This window comes from Plodia interpunctella, chromosome 7 (genome assembly GCF_027563975.2).
Source record: "Plodia interpunctella isolate USDA-ARS_2022_Savannah chromosome 7, ilPloInte3.2, whole genome shotgun sequence".
Lineage (NCBI taxonomy): Eukaryota > Metazoa > Arthropoda > Insecta > Lepidoptera > Pyralidae > Plodia > Plodia interpunctella.
In genome coordinates this window covers 10,029,985-10,051,387 of record NC_071300.1, presented here as the reverse complement: position 1 = coordinate 10,051,387, position 21,403 = coordinate 10,029,985, and the positions used below count along the sequence as shown (strand labels likewise).

General features: G+C 35.6%; 2 protein-coding genes across 5 annotated transcripts in view; both read right to left on the bottom strand.

Moving 5' to 3' along the window:
- The window catches only part of Ance-3, a 171,547-nt gene extending 167,111 nt beyond the window's left edge, over positions 1–4,436 (bottom strand). The window contains exon 1 of the mRNA XM_053747257.2: positions 3,723–4,436. Coding sequence (XP_053603232.1) covers positions 3,723–4,364 — 642 coding nt within the window. The 5' untranslated portion in view covers positions 4,365–4,436. The remainder of the gene's footprint in view (positions 1–3,722) is intronic.
- A 5,626-nt stretch (positions 4,437–10,062) lies between these two features.
- On the bottom strand, positions 10,063–21,128 carry LOC128671417 (angiotensin-converting enzyme-like). Of its 4 annotated transcripts, none has more exons than XM_053747866.2 (14): positions 21,045–21,128; positions 18,193–18,414; positions 17,647–17,753; positions 17,124–17,272; positions 16,526–16,669; positions 15,789–15,980; positions 15,376–15,473; positions 14,715–14,887; positions 14,152–14,276; positions 13,919–14,046; positions 13,382–13,596; positions 11,921–12,061; positions 11,114–11,289; positions 10,063–10,175 (listed from the first exon to the last, which is right to left on the bottom strand). In XM_053747866.2, exons 1-14 carry the CDS (start codon positions 21,045–21,047, stop codon positions 10,096–10,098), a joined length of 1,953 nt encoding a protein of 650 aa, XP_053603841.1. In that variant the 5' UTR covers positions 21,048–21,128; the 3' UTR covers positions 10,063–10,095. The 4 variants fall into 4 exon arrangements, with proteins under 4 accessions (XP_053603841.1, XP_053603840.1, XP_053603839.1 ...); XM_053747865.1 differs by lacking the exons at positions 14,152–14,276; positions 21,045–21,128 and adding exons at positions 14,297–14,421; positions 19,258–19,365; XM_053747864.1 differs by lacking the exon at positions 21,045–21,128 and adding an exon at positions 19,258–19,365.
- Between the last annotated feature and the right edge of the window lie 275 nt (positions 21,129–21,403).

Here is a 21,403-nt window from a genome sequence, read left to right as displayed (position 1 = left end):
ACTCACCAGGAAACTTTCAAGTAATGCGCGTGTGCGTACGCGCAGACAGAGGTTTGACTTTGCATTTTGAAGCATATGTTAGTTTGGGAGATCGTTGCGGGTAAACCACTTTTCTTTTATAGTAAACAGATTGTGTTTATTTCTTATTTTGTTTTTATTCTTCTTCGTCACTTTACATACTTGAGGTAGCAACATTTGTGAAAACCAATGCTCATTTATTCCCTCGTCTAGCTGATGTTGTATTGAGGAATCATCGAGATATCTATCGATTATGCATGCACCCATCAAAAACTGCTTTACTCGGTAATAGCATAGTATGTATGGCACCGAAAATTTACAACAAAATTCCAAATAAATATAAAAGCTTAAATTTAAATCTATTTAAAAAGCACCTCAAGTCTTTATTAACTGATAAATGTTATTATACTTTAAATGATTTCTTTAATGATAGACTCGGACAGAATATAGGGCTAGTATAAGTACATTATAATTCTTTTTTTGTTTTGGATTTGTAGTGAATAGCATGCTCATTTTTATTTATTTATATTTATATACCTGTATTCGGTAAAACGTGTAGGTCTAATTCATTTTGACTATTTGTACTCATGTTTTTGGCAAATAAATGTTTTCTTTCTTTCTGAAAGTACGTTGCTTTCGGAACCGTAATAACCTGGAAGCCCGAGGTCTACTAAAATTTTAAAGCCACCTGCCTGACGTCAACCTGTTGGGAATGCTGTTGTTGACATTCAATTTGTCCCTTAGTCCAAGGGAGGATATAGAATGGCCCGATTTTTAAGGCATAATAAACACCGGTAAACTCTCCAGTAATGCTCGTATGCTATTTAACCACCGATTAATCATTCACAGTATCTTTCATATGAGCATTATCGTCAATGGATTATGGAAGAGCGGTATCTCCTGGCACAGGCATTCATATGCCTAAAAGGGGACACCAATCGACTAAACAATTTTTGTAAGCGTGTATTTTTGAAATAAAGAAATTATTATTATTATTATATTATCCCTGTTGTTTCCTCAGCTCTTAAGTATCGGAGCCCAGGTTTCGCTTTCCTAATGTTTTCACCTTCACAACTTCGCACGATCTTCGGCATCCTTAGTTGTCAGACAATCATCATCATTTCGAGTGTATTGCCATAGATAAAAGAAATATATGAATTTTATCGATAGTTATTGCTAATACTGGCGTCAGATTTCAATCAAGTCGCTTAAAGGCATCTGACATGACTTTTACGACTACTTACCGCCACCTAGTGGCAGGTAGTCGCATACACACTAGTGAACTAATTGTGAGACAATTGGCACGCATATCAACTTGAAGATACCACGCGAGCACTTTTTGGGTTTGCGTCTTCTACAAGAACAGAAACGGTATTAGCCAGAAAATATATTACATGTATTCGAATTGTTAACACGTTTTAAAGTTTAACCTACCTACTTTATGAAGAAACTCAATTATAAAGATTTCAGTACCATTATAAAGCCCTTATGAAGTCTTCGTTTTTATAGTACTATTAGGATCAGTTGTACCGTCAAATTTGACGTTTATTTTACCCGGCGCGCCGCTGACGTTTAGACAAAATGACGTACTTTGTGTTTTTCCACGCACGTTAAAGTTAACGTCAAAGTTGACGGTGCAACACACCCTTAATGACATGTCATATAACAAAAGCTACTATAAAAATATCATTACATTGTTATGTAATTCTACTGATTCATTTTTATACGTTCTAAAAGTATTTTTGTATGTGTTAAAAGAATAAAAGTATTTACAACATAATGTACTATAACTTTAAAACTAAATAATAAATACTAAATTAATTTTAAAAAAAAATTGACACTAAATCGCCGTCGTCGTGTGGTAAAGTTCCCAGAAGGCTGGCGACATTTTCTCTTCGTATGGCCAAACTCAAACGTTGGCCAAAATAGTCACCAGCCCTTGGTCTTAATTGGTCTTCATTATTACATTGTTTATTTTGATAGCGATCTTGAATACCTACTACCTAATACTATTAGTTTTTAACGACTGTGAATTGAACACTATATTCTGTATGTAGCTTCTTTGTATATGCAAACTCTATAGTTGCACCGTCAAATTTGGCATTGATTTTCACCGACGCGCCGCTGATGTTCCGAAAATGGATACTTTGCGTTTTTATGCGCATGTTAAGTCAAAGTTGATGGTGCAACCAACCCTAAGTGCGATCATTGATCCGTCAAAGTTAACCGAATATAGTACAAGGTAGTTCACGATTCATAGTTATCTAATTTAACGCGATTATGTTAACTGGAGATAAATTCTGTGTTAATTAACTTTGTCTATGAATCTATCGTGTGAGAAGTTATTGATCGATGAAGTTGTGTTTATAATACTTTGTAAATATCTAAATGCGAAAGTTTGGGAGGATGTATTTATGTATGTTTGCGTTAAAGATCACGCAAAATCGAATGGACGGATTGTTATGAAATTTGGTACACGGGCAGAAAATAACCTGGAATAACACATAGGGTACACTTTTTGTCCCGAAATTACCACGGGAGCAAAGCCCTGGGGCATAGTTAGTAATATATAATCTGTGGTACTATTGCGGTCATTTAATTTGTCTCAATGAGGAGAGAAACTGTTATTTTTATTCATTTTCATATCTTTTGATAATAACGTATCTACTATACAAGCGGTGTTGGTCCGGTGGTTATGAAGTCTTTTGAATGCGGCTGTGATCGAAAGTTCCCAAGTTTGAATCCTACTCGTGCCACACGAGTATGTTGGCTCATAGATTTTATTGACAATATTTGTGTTCACAGACACCTTTCAGGTGGTAAAGAAATCTGAACAATGGTAAACTTTTTAATTCACTGGTGTGTATTTGAATGCGAGACTCGAGATAGGCGGATTGAAGCGTCAAGTCAAGCGTAAAAGTCACGTCACTTGCCTTTAGGCGACATGAATAATATCTAACACCGGCATTAGCAATAACACACTCGATAAGTAAGAAAGAAAGTATGTCGTAACATTTTTATAATGATAGTCTTATGAAAATATGTTTATTATTGTTTTTTTTTAATGTTTAATTACTGTGACAAATTACAATTTTAACACTTTTACTGGCAATTAAGAACTTTCCCTCTTTGGGAGATAATCAACCGAGTAAAATTAGCTTGATTACAGTTAGATTACTGACTTGTAGAAGAAAAAGGGGGAGTCCTTTGCTCAACGTTGGGCAAACAGAAACTCAATCCAATTAATAAGGTTATCGATAGCTTAACGTGACGTTCAAATTTTGCTTGGCTCTATACATTTCGTAAGGGACAAAGACGTATCTGTTTCAATTTCTGATAAATTTACAGGTATCACAAACTTTACGACTACATCTCTTGAAAACTAGGTAGACAATATAAATTAAAAAACTATATACAAAAGTCAAAAGTAACAAATAAATATACACACAAACAAAGTTAAATAGACAAAATATTTACTCATTAATTATATTGCTCATTATTTATACTGAGACTTTACAGAAAAATGTATACTGTAAACAAAAGTGAAAGTTTGGATGGAGATTTCTTGCTTGGAATAACATTTTAATGAACACAATTTTATTTCAAATTTCTCACATGTTATTAATTAAGAACTCGTATTTACGTCAATTTTTATTCATTATATAATCTCATTCAAAACAATAAAATTAATAAAAAATACTTACTGCAGCATGTTGCGTTGCGTCATTCACATCAGTTTCGAAGTTCCACTGAGCTGCGACATTGTTGGTGCACTCCCGGGAAGCCTGCTCATCAGCCTTCACCAGGAAATCCCTTATCTGCGCAACATTCACCTGATGGAACCTATCATCTATATTATTATTGTCCACACCCCTATTGAAATCGAACGGATTCGCTCCAACGTAATTAGGGTCATTCCTGATAAAATTTGGATCATTCCTCCTGAAATTCGGGTCGTTATTTATATCGATTCTATCATCACGATTCCTGTTATCGAACGGGCGTAATGTTGAGCTGGGATTCGCGAAATTATTGTTGGGATATCCATTGTTGCTGATATCTGGGCTTATCCCATTGCTGAATGGGGTAGACGATACGGGATACACTCCAGGAGTGTTCTGGTTTGGTCTGGCCGTAGAGAATTGGAAGTTTTGATTGAACTGATTCCCAGGAGAATTTATAGGTCCCTGTGTACTGGATAGCAATCCATAACCGCCGTATCTTTGCGTGGTAGATCCAGAGATTGGAGGCAGATCTAATTGAGGTTCAGCGAAGGAGAAGTTTACAAGGAATATTAGGCTGGTTTGAAACCATGAGGTGAACTTTCTGTTGAGCGCGCAAGCCATGATTCTGGCTTACCGTTGCTACCAATGGTGCGTGATGCTTGGTTGCGACCGCGGAGTGTACTAAAGTTTCTGTGGTCGTTTGAACTCAACGTGTGAACCGCCTTTGTTGTCTTTACTTTGTACAAGGGTAAGATTTGTCGAAGAGTCGTACCTGATTAAATGTTGGACATCAAGGTGTTGCGCGTGTTATGCGATATTGCGTCGTTAATTTATTTGGATGACAAACTAAAATTATATTCATCCAATTTATTGTTCTTTATTTGACTGGTATATGACATCTAATGTGTCATACTGTTAAAGCTACATCTAATTGGATGGAAAAAATCTGTAGTAATAAATTGAAAATCTATAAAAATAAAAAATTAACTTTTTTTCACAGGGAAGAGTTGAAAAATCATGCATGCATTTTATACCACTGGATATCAAGTGTTGAAAATGGTAGCAGAAATTATAGAACGAGTATCGCAAGCAAATTGACGGACAAGAATTATGTAATACTGTGACAAACATTTAATTATAATAATAACTGTTAACTTGGACCATGAAATACGCTATTGTGCGTCAGTACGTGACTATAATTGTATTTAAATCTAAGAATAAAGTTTATAGCAGATTTGTATAAAAAGCTTATTATGATCTTGACACGAAGTTTTTTCAGTAGCGTAGTTATGTAACCAGCTGAAAAGTTTTTACAAACATTTTGTATGCAAACAACAAATCCTAATTTACGAAATGATGTAAAATGACAACTATTACTTTTTATTTCTTCTTTGTTGATCTGTGCACAGCAAAGGGTTATGCTCGCTGTTCTGAAAATTCAGATTCAAATAATAACGTTTGAACATCAAAAGTGCACAAAAACACTTTTCATCGTGAACAATATTTACGGTCGTAATAAACGAAACTCTTGTGTAGTGGCAATTAAAATGTAAATATATATTGGAAACCAAAAATACAACTCAACTATCGGCGGCAATTTTCTTGACAGCGAAAAATATTTGAAATTAGAATAACGTTGTCAACTTATTTCTCTAATACAATGTTGGTGGCCAGTGCAGTTATTTTATTGTTATTTAAATCCTGGACACATCGGTTTTCAGACGATCATAAATGACATCATAAGCGGAAAAATACTCAGATGAGCGAGAACTCATCTGAGTGTTTTTCCGCTTGCTTTCCGGCTCTTGAGTGTCGGAGCCCAGATTTCAGACAAAAAAATCAGAATGATAATATTCACAAAGAATAAAAACATTGACTAAGTAGCTTTCAGAATAATAAGGAAAATCTTGTCAAACAAAGGTTACATAGAGTTACGTTAGTAGGCCACCACTTCCTGCGCAGACGCATTGCAATCGTAACTATTGTTATCAGTTCACTTTCGTTCTTATCACTTTCTACGCGGGCTCGCCACGCCTAAGCTGAAGATGTGATAAGGATTTAAAAGTTCGTGTAGTTTTCGTGTAGAAAATAAAACTACTTTACGGTGTCTGAACTTAATTGGAATTTGACTCACAAATTGGTAAAAATAAAGTCTTACATACTCCAAATAACAAACAATGACCTGATATTCAAGTGCAACTTTTAGGGTTCCATGTGAATAAAAATATTCAATCATCAATCATCAACAGTCATTTAAACGTCCCCACTGCTGGGGCACTGGCCTTCCTTACTGATGGATAAGGAGTTTGGGCCATTCCTAATCTAATGCAATTTAAAAGTATAGGATAATCAACCACGTGATAATAAAACAAATGAATTAATTATCGTGTTTGATTGTGTGAATATTTTTGTACATTATTATATTATATTAATTACCCACTCAAATATCTAATACCCAGACCATTACATTTCCCTTGAGAAATTCTCATCGGAAATTTCACGGAAAGGATCTGAAAAAAATTCTCGGGAATTTCCGAAAAGATTTCCGAACGGTTGCGGCATTCTCGAAAATTAAAAACGGCACATCGCTAGGCACGCATATCTTCTTTGACGACATCTTCTTCATATAGTCTTGACAGAGCAGTCGCGGTTAGGCTTGTTATTGGGAAACGCGTAGAACTGTAGCTCTCCATACGTCTTCAACCGATGCTTGTCGAGCGCTTTCATTCCATTCCATCATGGCGACATAAAGGCAGCACATTTCGGGTGTGCCTCTACGGCCAGGACTTGACGATGTTTACACAACACTGTAAGTAATATCGGAACGTCCAAAAAGCACTAATTGTCAAACGGTGTAGGCGCAGCGCGTGTCCCAACAGTTACGCAACACGTTACATTTTACGCAACGCGTTATTGTGTGCAAATCGAGCCCTTTGGGAACTTTTTTTTAACGGGATGCGGAAATACTTTCTTTTGAACTTACCTGGGACCTGATGGAAGTACTTACGATAGGTATACCATAGGCCATAATATATTTTTTTAAAGTTACCTACGTTATTGTTACCATTTATTAACTGTTATGATAATTTGTTAGATTTTTATAGCATAGTGTAAAAACAAGAATGCGGGTTACCTGCTAGTAAGCAAATACAGCCGATGAGTCTTTAATTTGGCTTCAATCACTTCAAAAGTCACAGCAGTATTAAAAAAACACTTCGATTGACAAAAAGTACGGACAAAGTAGTTTTAAAACTGGATAACATCTACATTCAAATAGTGATTTTTGTAAGAATAAAATTGCATCGTTTGTTTTCCGTCGTCGAAGAATCTCAGTTATGTTGGAAAAATCTTGTGGAAATTACACAGAGCTGTGAAAAGGCACGTATGGTCGAGACAAGATAAAATTTCTGGACTCCTAAATATTATCCTAAATATTATATAGTCTGTGATATTATCTGAAGGACTTTTAGTATGTTATAGACGCAAAAGGGTTTATTATAGGTGTAGCGAGCCTTCTTTCGGCTTTTCAAAATTTGCAAGAGATTAAAATTTATTAATAGCCAAAAGTTATTATTATAGTAATTAAAACTTGGTCCAAGTTAGCCAATTGTATGCATATATAAATCATAATCATAAATCTATGAGTAGAATGGAAAATACTCTATCGACAAGAATTTGATTGATCGATGCATAAAACAAAAAAATAATTTTATTTATTCTGTTCATTAAATTAAGACGCGTTATTCTCATAGTACCAATCGGAACGCCAGTTTTAGGTGCTTCTGTCCAGAGTTGTCCGTAGTTTTCGCAGTGCGTTCGAAAACTTAGAATATAAATAAATCCTTCTAACAACTCTATATAATTCCAACAATACCGCTGAAGGCAGTACGCAATTTTCCCATTGTGCAGTTCCCCGTGAGAATCCGTGGTTACTTACATAAATACATAATGTACTGTGCCGTATGTACTACTACTGCATACTAAACGTTTGCTTGCTATGCATGTGTATCAAATGCATAGCTTAGTTGCGACTTACGTTGTATTTGTTAACTATATCTTATCCGAGAAAAAAAATATTTTTGAGAACGTCCTTCATATAATTTTGATACAGATACAGTCTCTCTCTCTCTCTCATCTAACCGTCCTGACATGACTGTTACGATTAGGCGACATGAATGAAGTCTGATACCAGTGTTAAAAATAACACACTTTATATGACGATCTAACCGATTTCCCGGCTTTGTCCTTAGCCGGTGATCGTCGGAGCCAAGGGTCCGCATTCCAACATATTCGTCTCCACTTCGCACGATTGAGGGCATCCATGGTTGTCAATTCCTTATGAATATAAGGATTGGAAAATAATTATTTGTCATTTTGGATTTCATTTTCGATCGATAATTTTTATTTCAGAAATTTTTATCTAATTATTATTTTCAAAATTAGTTAAAAATCATATCTGACATGTATACAACAGCATTTTTCTAAAAATGTCATTTAAAGTGTTGTTAATAAATATATTAGGACAAATCACACAGATTGAGCTAGCCCCAAACTAAGTTTGAGACTTGTATTATGGGATACTAACTCGACGATACTATATTTTATAACAAATACATAAATAGATAAACATCTAACCCGGGCCAATCAGAAAAAGATCATTTTTCATCATGACCCGACCGGGGATCGAACCCGTTTAGAAGCAAGCACTTTACCACTGCGCCACCGAGGTCGTCAAAAATCATCGAAGCATCGTTATAGGTTTAATTTCAGCATTTTTTCAGTATTGTTAAAGAAAGGTAACACATTGCCTAACGCCCATGACCCGCTGCTCATTGCCCTAAAGGTCTAATTAACACGTACCAAATTATCACGGTATGTACTTTGATAAATGTAATTTGTAGATGGTGAAGCAAAAAGTTAATAAGTACCATTTGAGATGTTTTAGTATTTTTTTATGAAGACAGTTACAGAGAAAAAGAGAGACAAAAGTCGCTTAACAACTGGGAAAGTACCTACGACTGGTTTGATAAGAAAAGGATCGGGAAAATAGACCGATCGGTCCTGAGAGCTTGCTACGTGTGATCCACTATACTATGGAGTTGAAACAGTTGAACGAAATACCAACACAGAATACCAAGACAGGCGTGGCGTACGCGAACGAGGTCTTTTTGTTATTAATTTTAATTTTGACATTTTAAGTAATAATTTAAACTCATCCTCTTAGTTTTTAATGTATGTATAAGACCTACATTTGTTGATTAACGTCTTTGGAGAAAAGGCTGCGGTGACTTCACCGCTTTGTTGCGCGGCTTCTTCTTCACCTGCGCTTTGGAAGTCGGCGGTAGACTTAGTTTAAGTATTTTTTTTAACGTCGACGAAGCGACGTAAACCATCCTAAGTTGAAATTTTGAATTTGAAATTTGAAAGCCGACCCTAAACAATGGAAAATGGCAAAAATAGAAGAAAAAATCTTAAGATATCAGAGCAGTTAAGATTTGAGTATAAAATTGTCCGAATATTTCTCACGCCCTTTTTGAAGCAGTGTTACCTTGATGACATAATCCATCACCTTAGATTTGAGTCACAAACCAAGCAATTTGCGCCTTGCAGCCTTGCGCACCAATAGACCGGAAAATATGGAGCACGCAAAAAATACCATATTGCGAAGCGCAAAAAGACGAAGTGTGAAAAAAACAATTTTCGACGACAACTCCGCCTTAATATCTGTTAGTTTTTTGTCGATTACCACAGACACAATAGATATTATGTAAATTAGAGACAAAAGGTTGAGTGTATTGTGGACACTGGCCGAAATTGACGGTACTTTTGTTATAAAACGAATGGAAAAAAAAATAATTGTTTACTACGAAGCTGAAAGGGTCAAGATTCAAAATAAATTCACGAATAAGAACCTATAATTAAAACTTTCCTTCCCTACATTTCTATTTATTTATTTATTATAAACCTAAGTCTTTTTCGGCGTCTGTGTCAAAAACTAGTTAGTGTACGTATTTTCATGCGATTTTCACCAATAGATCGTGAGATTCTGAGAGTGAGATGTACTTACCGAGCCGATAGAGGTATATAAGTATTTATCTTTTATTAATACAATTAATTAAATGTCTTTATTTATTAATTAAATGTCTTTGATTGGTCAGTTTTATTAATTACGAGATTTACTGTATTTTCGTAAATAATGATTTTGACACAAAAATCCGTGACGGATCCGTGAAAATTTTGTTTTTGTATGCCTTCACATGTTGAACGTATATTCACATGCAAGCAAAGAACCGGGACAACATTATAATAAAAATCCATAAACAATAAATAAATATTTAATAAATTATAAATTTCACAAATTGCCGTATTGCTTTAGTTTTTTGTCGAATCCGAATTCAGCCATCAACATGCGTTGTTCCGGTGAACAATATTCTGAAACAGTCAACAATATATTAATATACATCTTGCTCCATATCTCCACCTGAATTGGGCCAATGACAAGTCAATTTCTGTGGCTACGTATTAGGCCTAAATTTATATATTTTGTTTGTTATTTCGACTCGAAAACAAGCAAATTATCCATACAAGTACATACTTGCATACTTTACTAGTACATATTATAAATGCGAAAGTCTCTCTATCGGTTCATCACCCTTTCGCGGTTCAACCGCTGTCAACCGCTAAGACGATTTTGATGAAATTTGTAATAGATATAGCGAAGCTGCGGGTAATAATTAATATGTGCATATATGAAATCTTTCCGTAACACAACCAAAACTAATGGACACTGAAAGCTTAAAGTTTGTTAAAGTCTTAAGTAGTGCAATATATATACTAAATAACCATTCAATATTCAATACATGAATAAATAACCATTCCCGTGAGAAATAACGCGGGCGAAAAAAAAAGTCCTGAGGATATAAAACTCTACTCCTTATGCATCCACGACAAATCGTGTTTTATATGGATATTAAATGTCTGCTGATTGATGATGATAATATTGTTACAAGCAATGATACTTGATATGCATGACTCTGTGTAAACCAACACACTACCGGAATTTTAATTCTTAGTTCTTATCTTTTATCTGAGTAACACAACATCTCATCTCTAAAGGCCATCATCAATAGGCACAGTTAATCTTGAATGTAATTCAATTTCGTTTCTTGAAACGAAAAAAATCGATTGAATTACTTAATACTAAATTAAAACATTTGAATATAGTTTACTTGTTTCATTTGTTTCAGTGCGCGATCCATGACAACGAATGCAAAGGATACAAAATATTAAAATGCCCTTTTCTTCATAATAATATCCCTTTTATGTGTTACCGTGCCCGTAACATCCGTGTGCACCTAAGCACGACTCACCAACAGTACTGGGCTCCCATCCTATAAACTCATTGGTCCTCTCATTCTCAGCCTTCAGCCAATCATGCAGCGGCTGGAAGTACTCCAGCAATCCACTTGCATCCATGTTACGCTGTCCTGTCAGCACCTCCATCGCGTCAGGCCAGGGTTTTGAAGATCCCATCTGGAGCATTTTACTGGCAAACAAGAACAATATTTACTACGTAAATTACATTAACGGGACTTGGCACAAACCTTATTCATATAATGTTGCTGACGTTACAACGACCTTGTAGTCGCCGTGGTCGCATCAGACTCAGAATATATAGAAAAACAATATTTAAAAATGCACCAACTTAAATTTTTCTTGTTTTTATATGTAAGCAGTACTAGCTGCGCCCTGGGGCTTCGCTCTCGTGGGAATTTCGGAAAAAGTACCCTATGTGTTATTCCAGGTTATACGTTAACAGCAACATACAACATACACAGATACATCCTCACTAACTTTCGTATTTATAATATTAATGGGATAGGATATTTTTTTGCACTCCCAGCTGCTTTCTCTAACATCACTCTGTTGATGACTACTAAAAAAAGCCTTTGAGTCCGTCTTTTAAATTTCTTCTCAATCATTTCGAAATGGAAGTTTATGGTATTAAGAGAAATCTCTCTCTATGGTATTAAGAGTAACCTCCGCAGCCGTTGAGCATCGAAATCCAAAGTCCGGTTTCCTACTTTTCCATCTCCACTTCACACTTCAAAAAGTGTAATTTAAATTTGGCATGAAGAAGTATCTGGCCAAATTTCTGGCCTTTGACCTCGACCTACCCCAAAGCTTTGCCAGCCTCCTGACTCCTGTAAATATCGCAATTGGACAGTAGCTTGCTGTTGTCCCCCGGAGTGTACTCCCCAGCGAGCTGACACAGCGAACGATGAAATTGGAACTGGACGATGTACGAGATGTAATATCTGAAATCATAATTTTGATGTACATTCTGGCGTTTGACTCCATCCTAGAATCTGACCACTTCATATCCCCCAGTGGATGTTGTTCGGCATCAATTGAATTCCCAAGGAATAATCCAAACGTCAGAGAGGCAGTCGATTACAAAATCACAGCAAGATCTTCTAAATATTATTTTACAAAAAATTGTCTAACAACCCGTGAAAGAAATATGATAGGCACAAATCGATGTGTTAAAAACATACCAAACTATTCAAAGCAAACAATTATGTGTTACAGATTCTGCGAGATCAAAGAAATATAAGCGCAAGTGAATTAGATGACAATGCAATATCGGACTTCACAAACTGTATGAGTGCTTGTAACACATAGGTATAAAGTTCTCATTGTTTAAAATTAATTTTCGTTAATGTCGTCCATATAGACAAATGTCCAATGACCATGTAAACATAACATGCGTAGGAGTTATTGTTTCATTGAAGGACAAATGCAAAGATGCTAGTGAGGCGGTACTGAATGGGTTCATGTTTAGTTTTGTGAATAATGAATATAGTCATGAAAATGTGGGAAATTTTATAGCTTTCAAGGTTTATTATCCATAAGTATATTCACAATGATGACCACATCATTTTTTTTATGTTTTTAATAATAGTAAATATGTAGTTGAATGAATGACGAAAAAACGGGTCGACGGAATAACTTTTCCATCGACTATAGTTTCAATCTTATAGAAGATTTTTTTACACTTCTAGTTCTAGGCTCCACTTATGTAGTTTTCGCGTGAGTTTTTAATCGAATAATATCCGACCATCGTATCAGTTACAAGAGTGAAATTGAAAGAAGAATTGCCACTAAAGAACAATGAAAGGTGGAAGAGAAAACTGTTTCTACAAATGAAATAATTATAAAACAAGATTTTTTTTAAACTTCTAATTCTGGATTTAACTAACTCAAATCCTTCATTGATAGGTTTCATTGCCTGCTGTGTCTCACTATTACAAATGCATATAGTATCACGTTTTTATCCCTTACCGGGTAAACAGAGCCAAGAGTTGTGAAACTCAAAGACCACATTTATCTGCATAATGGATTACTCACTATTACAATCTACGAAAATGTATTATTGAGCGCGATAAATTTTAAATAAACTAAATTTTGATCAAAACCACTATCTAACCTTTTATTCGATACATCGTCCCTAATACAACTGATACTACGAAGAGTAATATTAACACTCTAAGATAAAAGAAGGAACTGCGAAGAGTAACAGTAACAGTCGTACATTGAACAATTAATTATTTTCTACAGAAATCTTATAAAATCACCTCATGTACTCCACATCAGCTGCAACGTGATACTTCGCCGCTGGATCGAAGTCACTCTCCGTTCGTGTAGCTGGTGGCTCCACTCCTTGCAACGTCTCCCTCAGCGCCCAGAAGTGACAGTTGTAGTCTCTTGTGCTGGTGGTGCCGCGGAAGACGCCATAGCGGAATAGGTCGAGAAGGTATCCGAACGGGAGGAATACTATTTTGTCGAGACCCTAGAAATAACAATAGTGTAGAAAAGTTACATAATAGATGGCTATATTATTTTGGTTTAGTTCGGGGCTGCGACGCCGCAAAGCCCGGGGTCATTGCAACAAATGTAATATTATAATTTACAACATTCGACTGTTATTTTACTACCGGCCTTATGCCTGAAGTTAACTCTCCTTGGAATCGCTACTGTTGCCTATTATAAGCTATGTGTCCCTGTCGCCTCTATCTCTGTTTATTGGCAATGTATACTTTTTTGAAAGTATTATTTTTTTGTATTGAGATTTACAATGATTTTTTTTTTCGCAAATAATTATTTTGTACTACCATTTTGTAAAGTTGGTTAATGTTAGACTCTTCATCATCAGGACCATCTTCAAGAAGACCCATTACTTTCAAATGTTTCGGTGAAGACACTGACAAGGCAATCACATCGCCAACAGCTTCATGGAAACCTGAAACAGGAGTTTATTTTTTTTGATAATTGAAGGGATTGTTATAAATTGTCATTAACAAATTGAAAAGTATTATGTAATAATTTCTTTCTACATAAGCATTACCAGGATTTGCTCCAGCTCTGTAAATAACAGGTTGATCCTTGTACTGCAAGTAATACTGAATATGTCCCATTTCATGGTGAGTTGTCTTGAAAAATGCGCTGGTTACGGTCGTACACTGTCTGATCCTAAAAAAGTAAAATATTACCAGGGTTAGCTCCACCTCTGTAGATGACAGGTTGGTCTTTGTATTGGAGGTAATACTGGATGTGGCCCATTTCGTGATGGGTCGTCGTGAAGAACTCACTTGTTATGGTCGTACACTGTCTGATCCTATAACAAGAGACTTATTGAAGATCTTTTTCATTTCTTACCCTCATGACTAGGGATTTGTGCTTAAGCTTCATTAATAAATTAACCTCTGTTATTAATTTCATCATTTGGCATGCATTACACCATTATAACCCTAAAATAATTTAGTCTAAATTTATTTTTAAAATTTCAAGTAAAGACCTGTAGATGTGTGTGTCATATTTAATTTAATAGCTTGAATCGCTTATTAAACTTAGGTACTTTATATAAGTTGGATGGATGGACTAGCAGATTTTTTGGACGGAAAAGTATACCTGAAATCTTCTCCATCAAAAAAGTCCCAAGCAGATGCATGGCAGACCATGTCCCTTCCGTCGTTTGGTTTCTCGAAGATGGATTTGTCCCAGAACAAGTCCGGCATCCCACTCAGATTCAGGGACTTGAAGAACTCTTCGGCAGTTTGAAACATCTTCAAGGGAGTGTAATTCTGAAATATACACACACATTACGTCATCATCACTATAGCCATTTTTGAGTCCCTAAAGTTGATAAGTCTTTTAGAGCTTTGGTCCCGCATGGTGGGTAGGTACTATGTGGGCCTAATGCGAATTGGCGTATTTTACTGGTGCAGATATAGCCGGGATCCGTATCTTCTGAAGTACGTAGAAAATCTAATTATATTTTTAGACACCCATCCAACCTTGGATATCACTAGTCGAGCGCGCGAACCTTTGTGCCATCGAGCTGCTCAATTTATGAGTAGCGACGACATAGTATTCACATATATTCATTGATAGTATGTTATATTATGAGTAGTAAGTAAGTAGTACATTTTAGGGATTACAAAATTTAAATTATTTTGATAAATTAACGGTAATTAACGGTAAGTTTGTCGACTAAATACAGTCGTGGATGAAACTTCCCTATTTCATTTTTAAAATTCTCCATCATTGATATTGATGATTGAATCCTTACTTGAGCAATCAGAGCTGACGTGATGTCAATGTCAGCCTTATCTGGATAGGGCCTGGTGAACCTCTCAACATTGCCCCAAGTCTGCGCCCAAATATTTCCTGTAATATAAAAAAAATATATGAATATAATACCAGGGGCGAAGAGCAAAACATTTTATTCCGTTTCTAAGGAATTTAACATTTTGTAAGGAATAAAATTCTACTTCGTCTTCGGAAAAATGCAACTAAGCACATACAACTATATTCAGAGCAACTTCTTATTATAAAGCATTTCGGCCGAGTGGTTATCAACCTCGACTGATCCCCGGATAGTCATGGGTTAGATTCCTGCTCTAGTCCAGAAGTTTTTCATCTCAAACAAGTAGCAATGTCTATGTAGCTGTTGGTATTTCTGTTTAAAATAAAATAAATTACCAAGCAAATGCGCAGGAATTGGCCCCCTCGCAGACACAACACTCTCTCCATACTTCTCGCGAAGGTGTCTTCTAACGTAGGCATGGATCTGCTGATAAAGAGGCCTGATCTGGCTCCAGAGGCTCGCAAACTGGGCTTCACTGTCCGGTTCTTCATATTCGTGGAGCCACCATTCGGCTACGCTGTCGAAACCTGCAAGCGAAACCAAGATAGATTTCGTTATCCTTTAAATTGTGATGAACAAAATACTACAGTAGCCAAAATTAAGAACTCTCGGTACCAAAATGAAACTTCTCTCGAAAACTGTTGATAAATTGAGTATACTATACAACCTTATAATTGGGACCTTAAAGTCCAGAGATCTTCACCACATAACTATGTCGTGATGATCTCTGAGCTATGGTGTCCCAGTGTGTAAGTAGTTATTTACATACCGCTGATAGATGTAAACGGTATGATCAGACTCAGTACAGTAGTAATGAATATATTAGAGGTATCAATCGCGCAGTCCAATTCCCGCTCGATTCCAGTATCATTCATCTCATTATTATTTCCAAAAATATGATGTGAAAAAGTGCTCATGAAAGTTTAATTCCTGAATCAATGTATTGACTTTAAATATTTATCGATCTGTGGCTTAATGGTCATCTACTAAACTGGACTACTAAACCGGTGGTCCCTGGTTATCATAAGTTATTTATGATATTGTTAGTTTTCTATTCCAACAGGTACCATACCGTTCAACTTGGCAGCTTCGTTATTCATCTCGACGTACTCGGTGAAGTTGCCGCGCGATGGCGCACCAGCTGCCTTGTGCCACTCCAGCCAGGTGTACTTCAGCTCTTCAGCATCCTCACTCTTAGCAAATACGTCTGTTACATCTGGAGTTTAAATTTATGACATATTTTACTAGTATTCATAGAGTAGATTCATTGAAAACCAGAGTTGTAACGACTCGTGCCGGCTATACATTACACAAAACGGTCCACTTTGGCTTATTCAACATACATTGCTGGGTTTTCAATACATTATGATTTCAAGGTCTCATGCAAACTACGCAATGTTACACTAAGCACGCACTACTAAACTAAGCATTCGCGTTTGCATCTGAGTTCGGTGATAGTGTGTAGCCGGCGTAAGATACGCGTATTGTAACCTTGTTGTTTTGTTTGTCTCAAGATTTTGAAAGTACAGAGTTCTATATTTTCATTCTGTGTCTTCATGTTGAATGTGACTGATGTCTATTACTGTCTATCAATACCCTAAATTATAATAAAATAATTATATCAACATGTTTTCGTAAAGCAAGTAAAAGGTCCTCCTTTAAATCCTTACCTGGTTCAACATGCAAATCGCATTTACTCCTGTCCTTAAAGTCACAGATGGTGGCTTTTGCGTACGTCGTCTGCATGTTGTTGACAGCTTGGATCAGCCGCTGGTTGAGGTCCTCCGGCAGCGCTGACGTGCCAAGTTCTGAATACTTTCTAAAATAAATAAAATGTGTGTTGTTTCAGGCAACAAAAATAAAGCAATCTTTTATACTAGTAAGGCATGCGGCCCACCTGATAGTAAGTCGGTCTTAAGTACGTCTTTGGAGAAAAGGCTGTATTGAAGTTTGTTGCGCCTCTTCTTCTTCATCTACGCCAAAATCTTTTGACGTCAAGTGATGCATACCTACTAATTTCATGTGTATATCATCCTGAATTTAATAAAAAATTTTGAATTTGCAGCTACTGCCAATAGTGGCAATGTATTAAGTACTTAAGCCGCCTTACACCTAAATCTCTGTCCCTCATCTGAGCATTTTCGTTTTAAGTGGTGTGAGATATGAAGTTTTTGAGAAGAAGGAAAGGCTAACCTGAACATTCGCTTCAGATCCTGGTCTTCGTACTCGTGCCAGAGGTAGCTCATCGTGTCTTTCCACAATTCCTTTTCTTGCTCGGCCACTTCCAATGACGTCATAAGCTGCAAGTTAAAAAATTATGGAAACTTCTTAATAGTATAGATCATCATCGTAGCCATATTTATGTCCCCACTGTAGCACAGGAAGACCAATCGACGGAACTAACGCTTCCTAAATGCGTCTGCAAAAGCTCGGTGGAGCTCAAACAATACGTTTTTTGGTCACCCATCCCACTATCGTATTTTTTTATGTTAAAGATATAATAAGAAATTTATATCAAAACATTATATAGTCGTATGTGAGTATAAATCCGTTTCCTGTGAGAATTTCAGGAAATCCCATCTTATTGCTCCCCTACACTGTCCTAGGAACCTACACACCAAATTTCAGCTTTCTACGCCCAGTACTTTCGGCTGTGCGTTGTCTGTAAGTCAGTCAGTCACTCGGTAACGCAAGAGTTTTATATATTTAGATTTATGGATACAAGCAACAAGCCTTTACCGATTGCTCCTCATTAAAAGTCGTAAGATTCGTCTCGTAGTTCCAGGACGCAATCACTTTCCTATTCTTCAAGTTTGACGTGATCTCGTCCAGTTTCCTCATGTACTCTCTGCCGGCTGCTTCCTCAGCCGCCCTTTCTGCCGCTCGGCCCTGCGCTGCCACGATGAAGACCGAAGCTATAGCGCCCAGAAGGGCCAGCTCGCCAATTATCTTCATTATGAGCTGTAAATAATAAATAATTTGAATATTATTTGCTAGTTTTTCACGCAGCAAAGACTGGAAGAGAGGCTATCAATCCATTTTATAACTTCTTGATGGGCTTCGTGGATCTTACGAATGCTGCACACGATGGATAATATACTCGTAATAATGAACAGAGGTCAATAAGGTGCAGCATAGTTTGTGTATGGCAGGAATACAGAAGACTATCTAAGATGTTACACCTGTACAACAACGCAGCACATCTTCTGATTATACATATATAGACACACATGCAAGACCCAGGTAAATATGAAAAATATCATTTTCCATATTGACCTGACCGAGAATCGAACCCGGAACTCTAGTGGAGCAATGATGCCATTAGACGACAGAGCTCGTTACATATCAGCAGTGGGTTACATTGGATGACTTAAAATGAAGGGAATATAAGGGAATAACACTTGAAAATTGATCTATATTGATAAAAAGATAAATTACAAATAAAAATAAAATCAAGTCTTTTAAATAAATTAAAATTGACATACTTAACTCTTCAACGATGATGAAATAATAAACTATTTAATCGAATCACACAGTATAAATAACTTTGCAGTTGTTAAAAACGTGCCTTATGATGTCAAGGATTATGCTTCTACAATGATTTTACTTTTAAATGTTACGTTTGAATAAACAATACAATTTACTGTGTGATTATGTTACGAAATATAAGTTTGTGCAGGATATTAATGTGCCTAAATGTTATGGTTAAACAGAATAAAGTCATTTTCGATTTGGACCTGGTATCTGGTATAGATTACCCGGGTTCAATTCCAGGATGGAAAATTTTGTTTTGAATAAACTTACGAACAAAACTTTTTTGGTAGTCTCACTGCAGTACCCGCACGGCATTTCACCGAAAACTTAAAAATAAACTAATGAAATACAGAAATCTTGTATGGTGTTTTGTTTATTATGTAAATGAATTAGTGTGTTGGTCTGTCTGTCATGGTTGGGATTCGAAGGCTTTTGTCTCAAAGAGATTGCTGGCGTGGCCAATGAAGAGTGGATAGTGTTATGCGACTTTATATAATATTATGTAATTTAAGATATTAAGAACTTTTTATATATAGCCATCGTCCCACTGCTGGACAAAAGCATCCCCATTCTGTTTCCAAAATCCGACAAAATCAAAATCGAATCATTTATTCAGAAATTAGGCCTTCACAGGCACTTTTTCACGTCATATTCTAAATTAAATGATGTTTACCAAAGCTACAAACTACTAGCATTTGGGAAAGACCACTGCTGAGAAGAAATGCCGAAAGGGCTTACCATTTTTTAAATATAAATTTATGTATAATTTTTTATCAGTAATATAACAATGTAAGTATACCTTTTGACCATGGTCAAAAGGTATACCTTTTGACCATGGTCAAAAGGTATACTGAACTGAAACATATTATGATTGTGATCAAGTGCTAATGAAAGGAATAAATATATATATATTCCTCCGAGGTCCCGGGTTCGATCTCCGGTCGGATCATGATGGAAAATGACCTTTTTCTGATTGGTCCGGGTCTTGGATGTTTATCTATTTATGTATTTGTTATAAAATCGTTGAGTTAGTATCCCATAACACAAGTATAGAACTTACTTTGGGGCTAGCTCAATCTGTGTGATTTGTCATAATATATTTATTATTTATTAATTAAGCTTTAAGAAAAATGAAAGAAAAATATAAGATATAATTTTATTTTCTTTTTTAATTTCATTTTTGACACCAAACTTTTATTGTTGTCGGAGAAATTTTATCATATGCAATGTGTGACAAAAAAAAACATAACCATTTAGTAATCCATTGAGGAGTTTCCATTCTGGAGCCGTTCCTGGATCCACTATCGGGTCATGTTTATCTAAATTAACTAACTAAACTAAACTAAACTTAACTTTGAAGACAATAAGTGTCTGATAAGTCAAATTTCGGAATAAATGTTTGACTATAGAATGGACTTCAATTTTTTGAGTTTTAACATATGCCGTTTTATGTAATGAAAATAGCTCAATACGCATACCACCATTCAAATTTAACGCCAAAGTTTTAACAATGACCATTTTAAAACAAAAAAATATATCTTTTGACTTGACACCCGATCGGTGAGTACACCAGTTAAGTTTATTTGTACGTCGTACCTCAAGAACTATATAAAAAGTAAGTATATAAGAAGCCAATATCTTGACAACTGAACACTGGTCAATATATTTTGACAAGAAAATATAGAAATAAAAATAAAATCTATTTTTGTCGAACAAATAGGCTTAGAAGGTTAAATTATAAAATGTGCATAGAAGAAATAATAATGAAATAAATTTAATACAAACTAGCTTTTGTTAGCGGCTTCGCCCGCGTAAATTTCATGTTCTTATTATCTATATCTCGAGTTTTAAGCAACGTATGGCGATGAAACCTCTGCCAGATTTTAAGATGGTGAAAAAGTGAAAAAAGATAGGAAAAGACATAAAGACCTGCCATAATTATTTTTCTATAATATTAAAGAAGATATCTTCTATGTACGTACAGACATAACCTACAGTTTTATTATATGTATAGATTATAAATAAAAATAGATTAATAAATAGAAAAACGTACTTACCATTCGACGATATTCACCTCTGTGACACCTTCGCTGATTATCTTTCACTTGAAGATTATGAGATATCACCACTCGAGACGGGATAGACAGATACACTATCTTATTTCTATAGATATATCAATTGTGATAAAATAAACCATATTATTTACCTTTATAAGTTGTCTTTTTTTTTGCTTTTCTTAATAATGTGCTGGAATAAACATTTGTTTGTTATAAATGTATTGATTTTTTTTCCATTGTCGCGCCATGTTTGTTAAATGTAACGATTTCTACTCTATGCCCATGGCCTAGCCTAGTATGGGATCATTTGGTATTTTATGTGCATGCAATTCTTTTCGAGAAATAAATAATTCTTATTC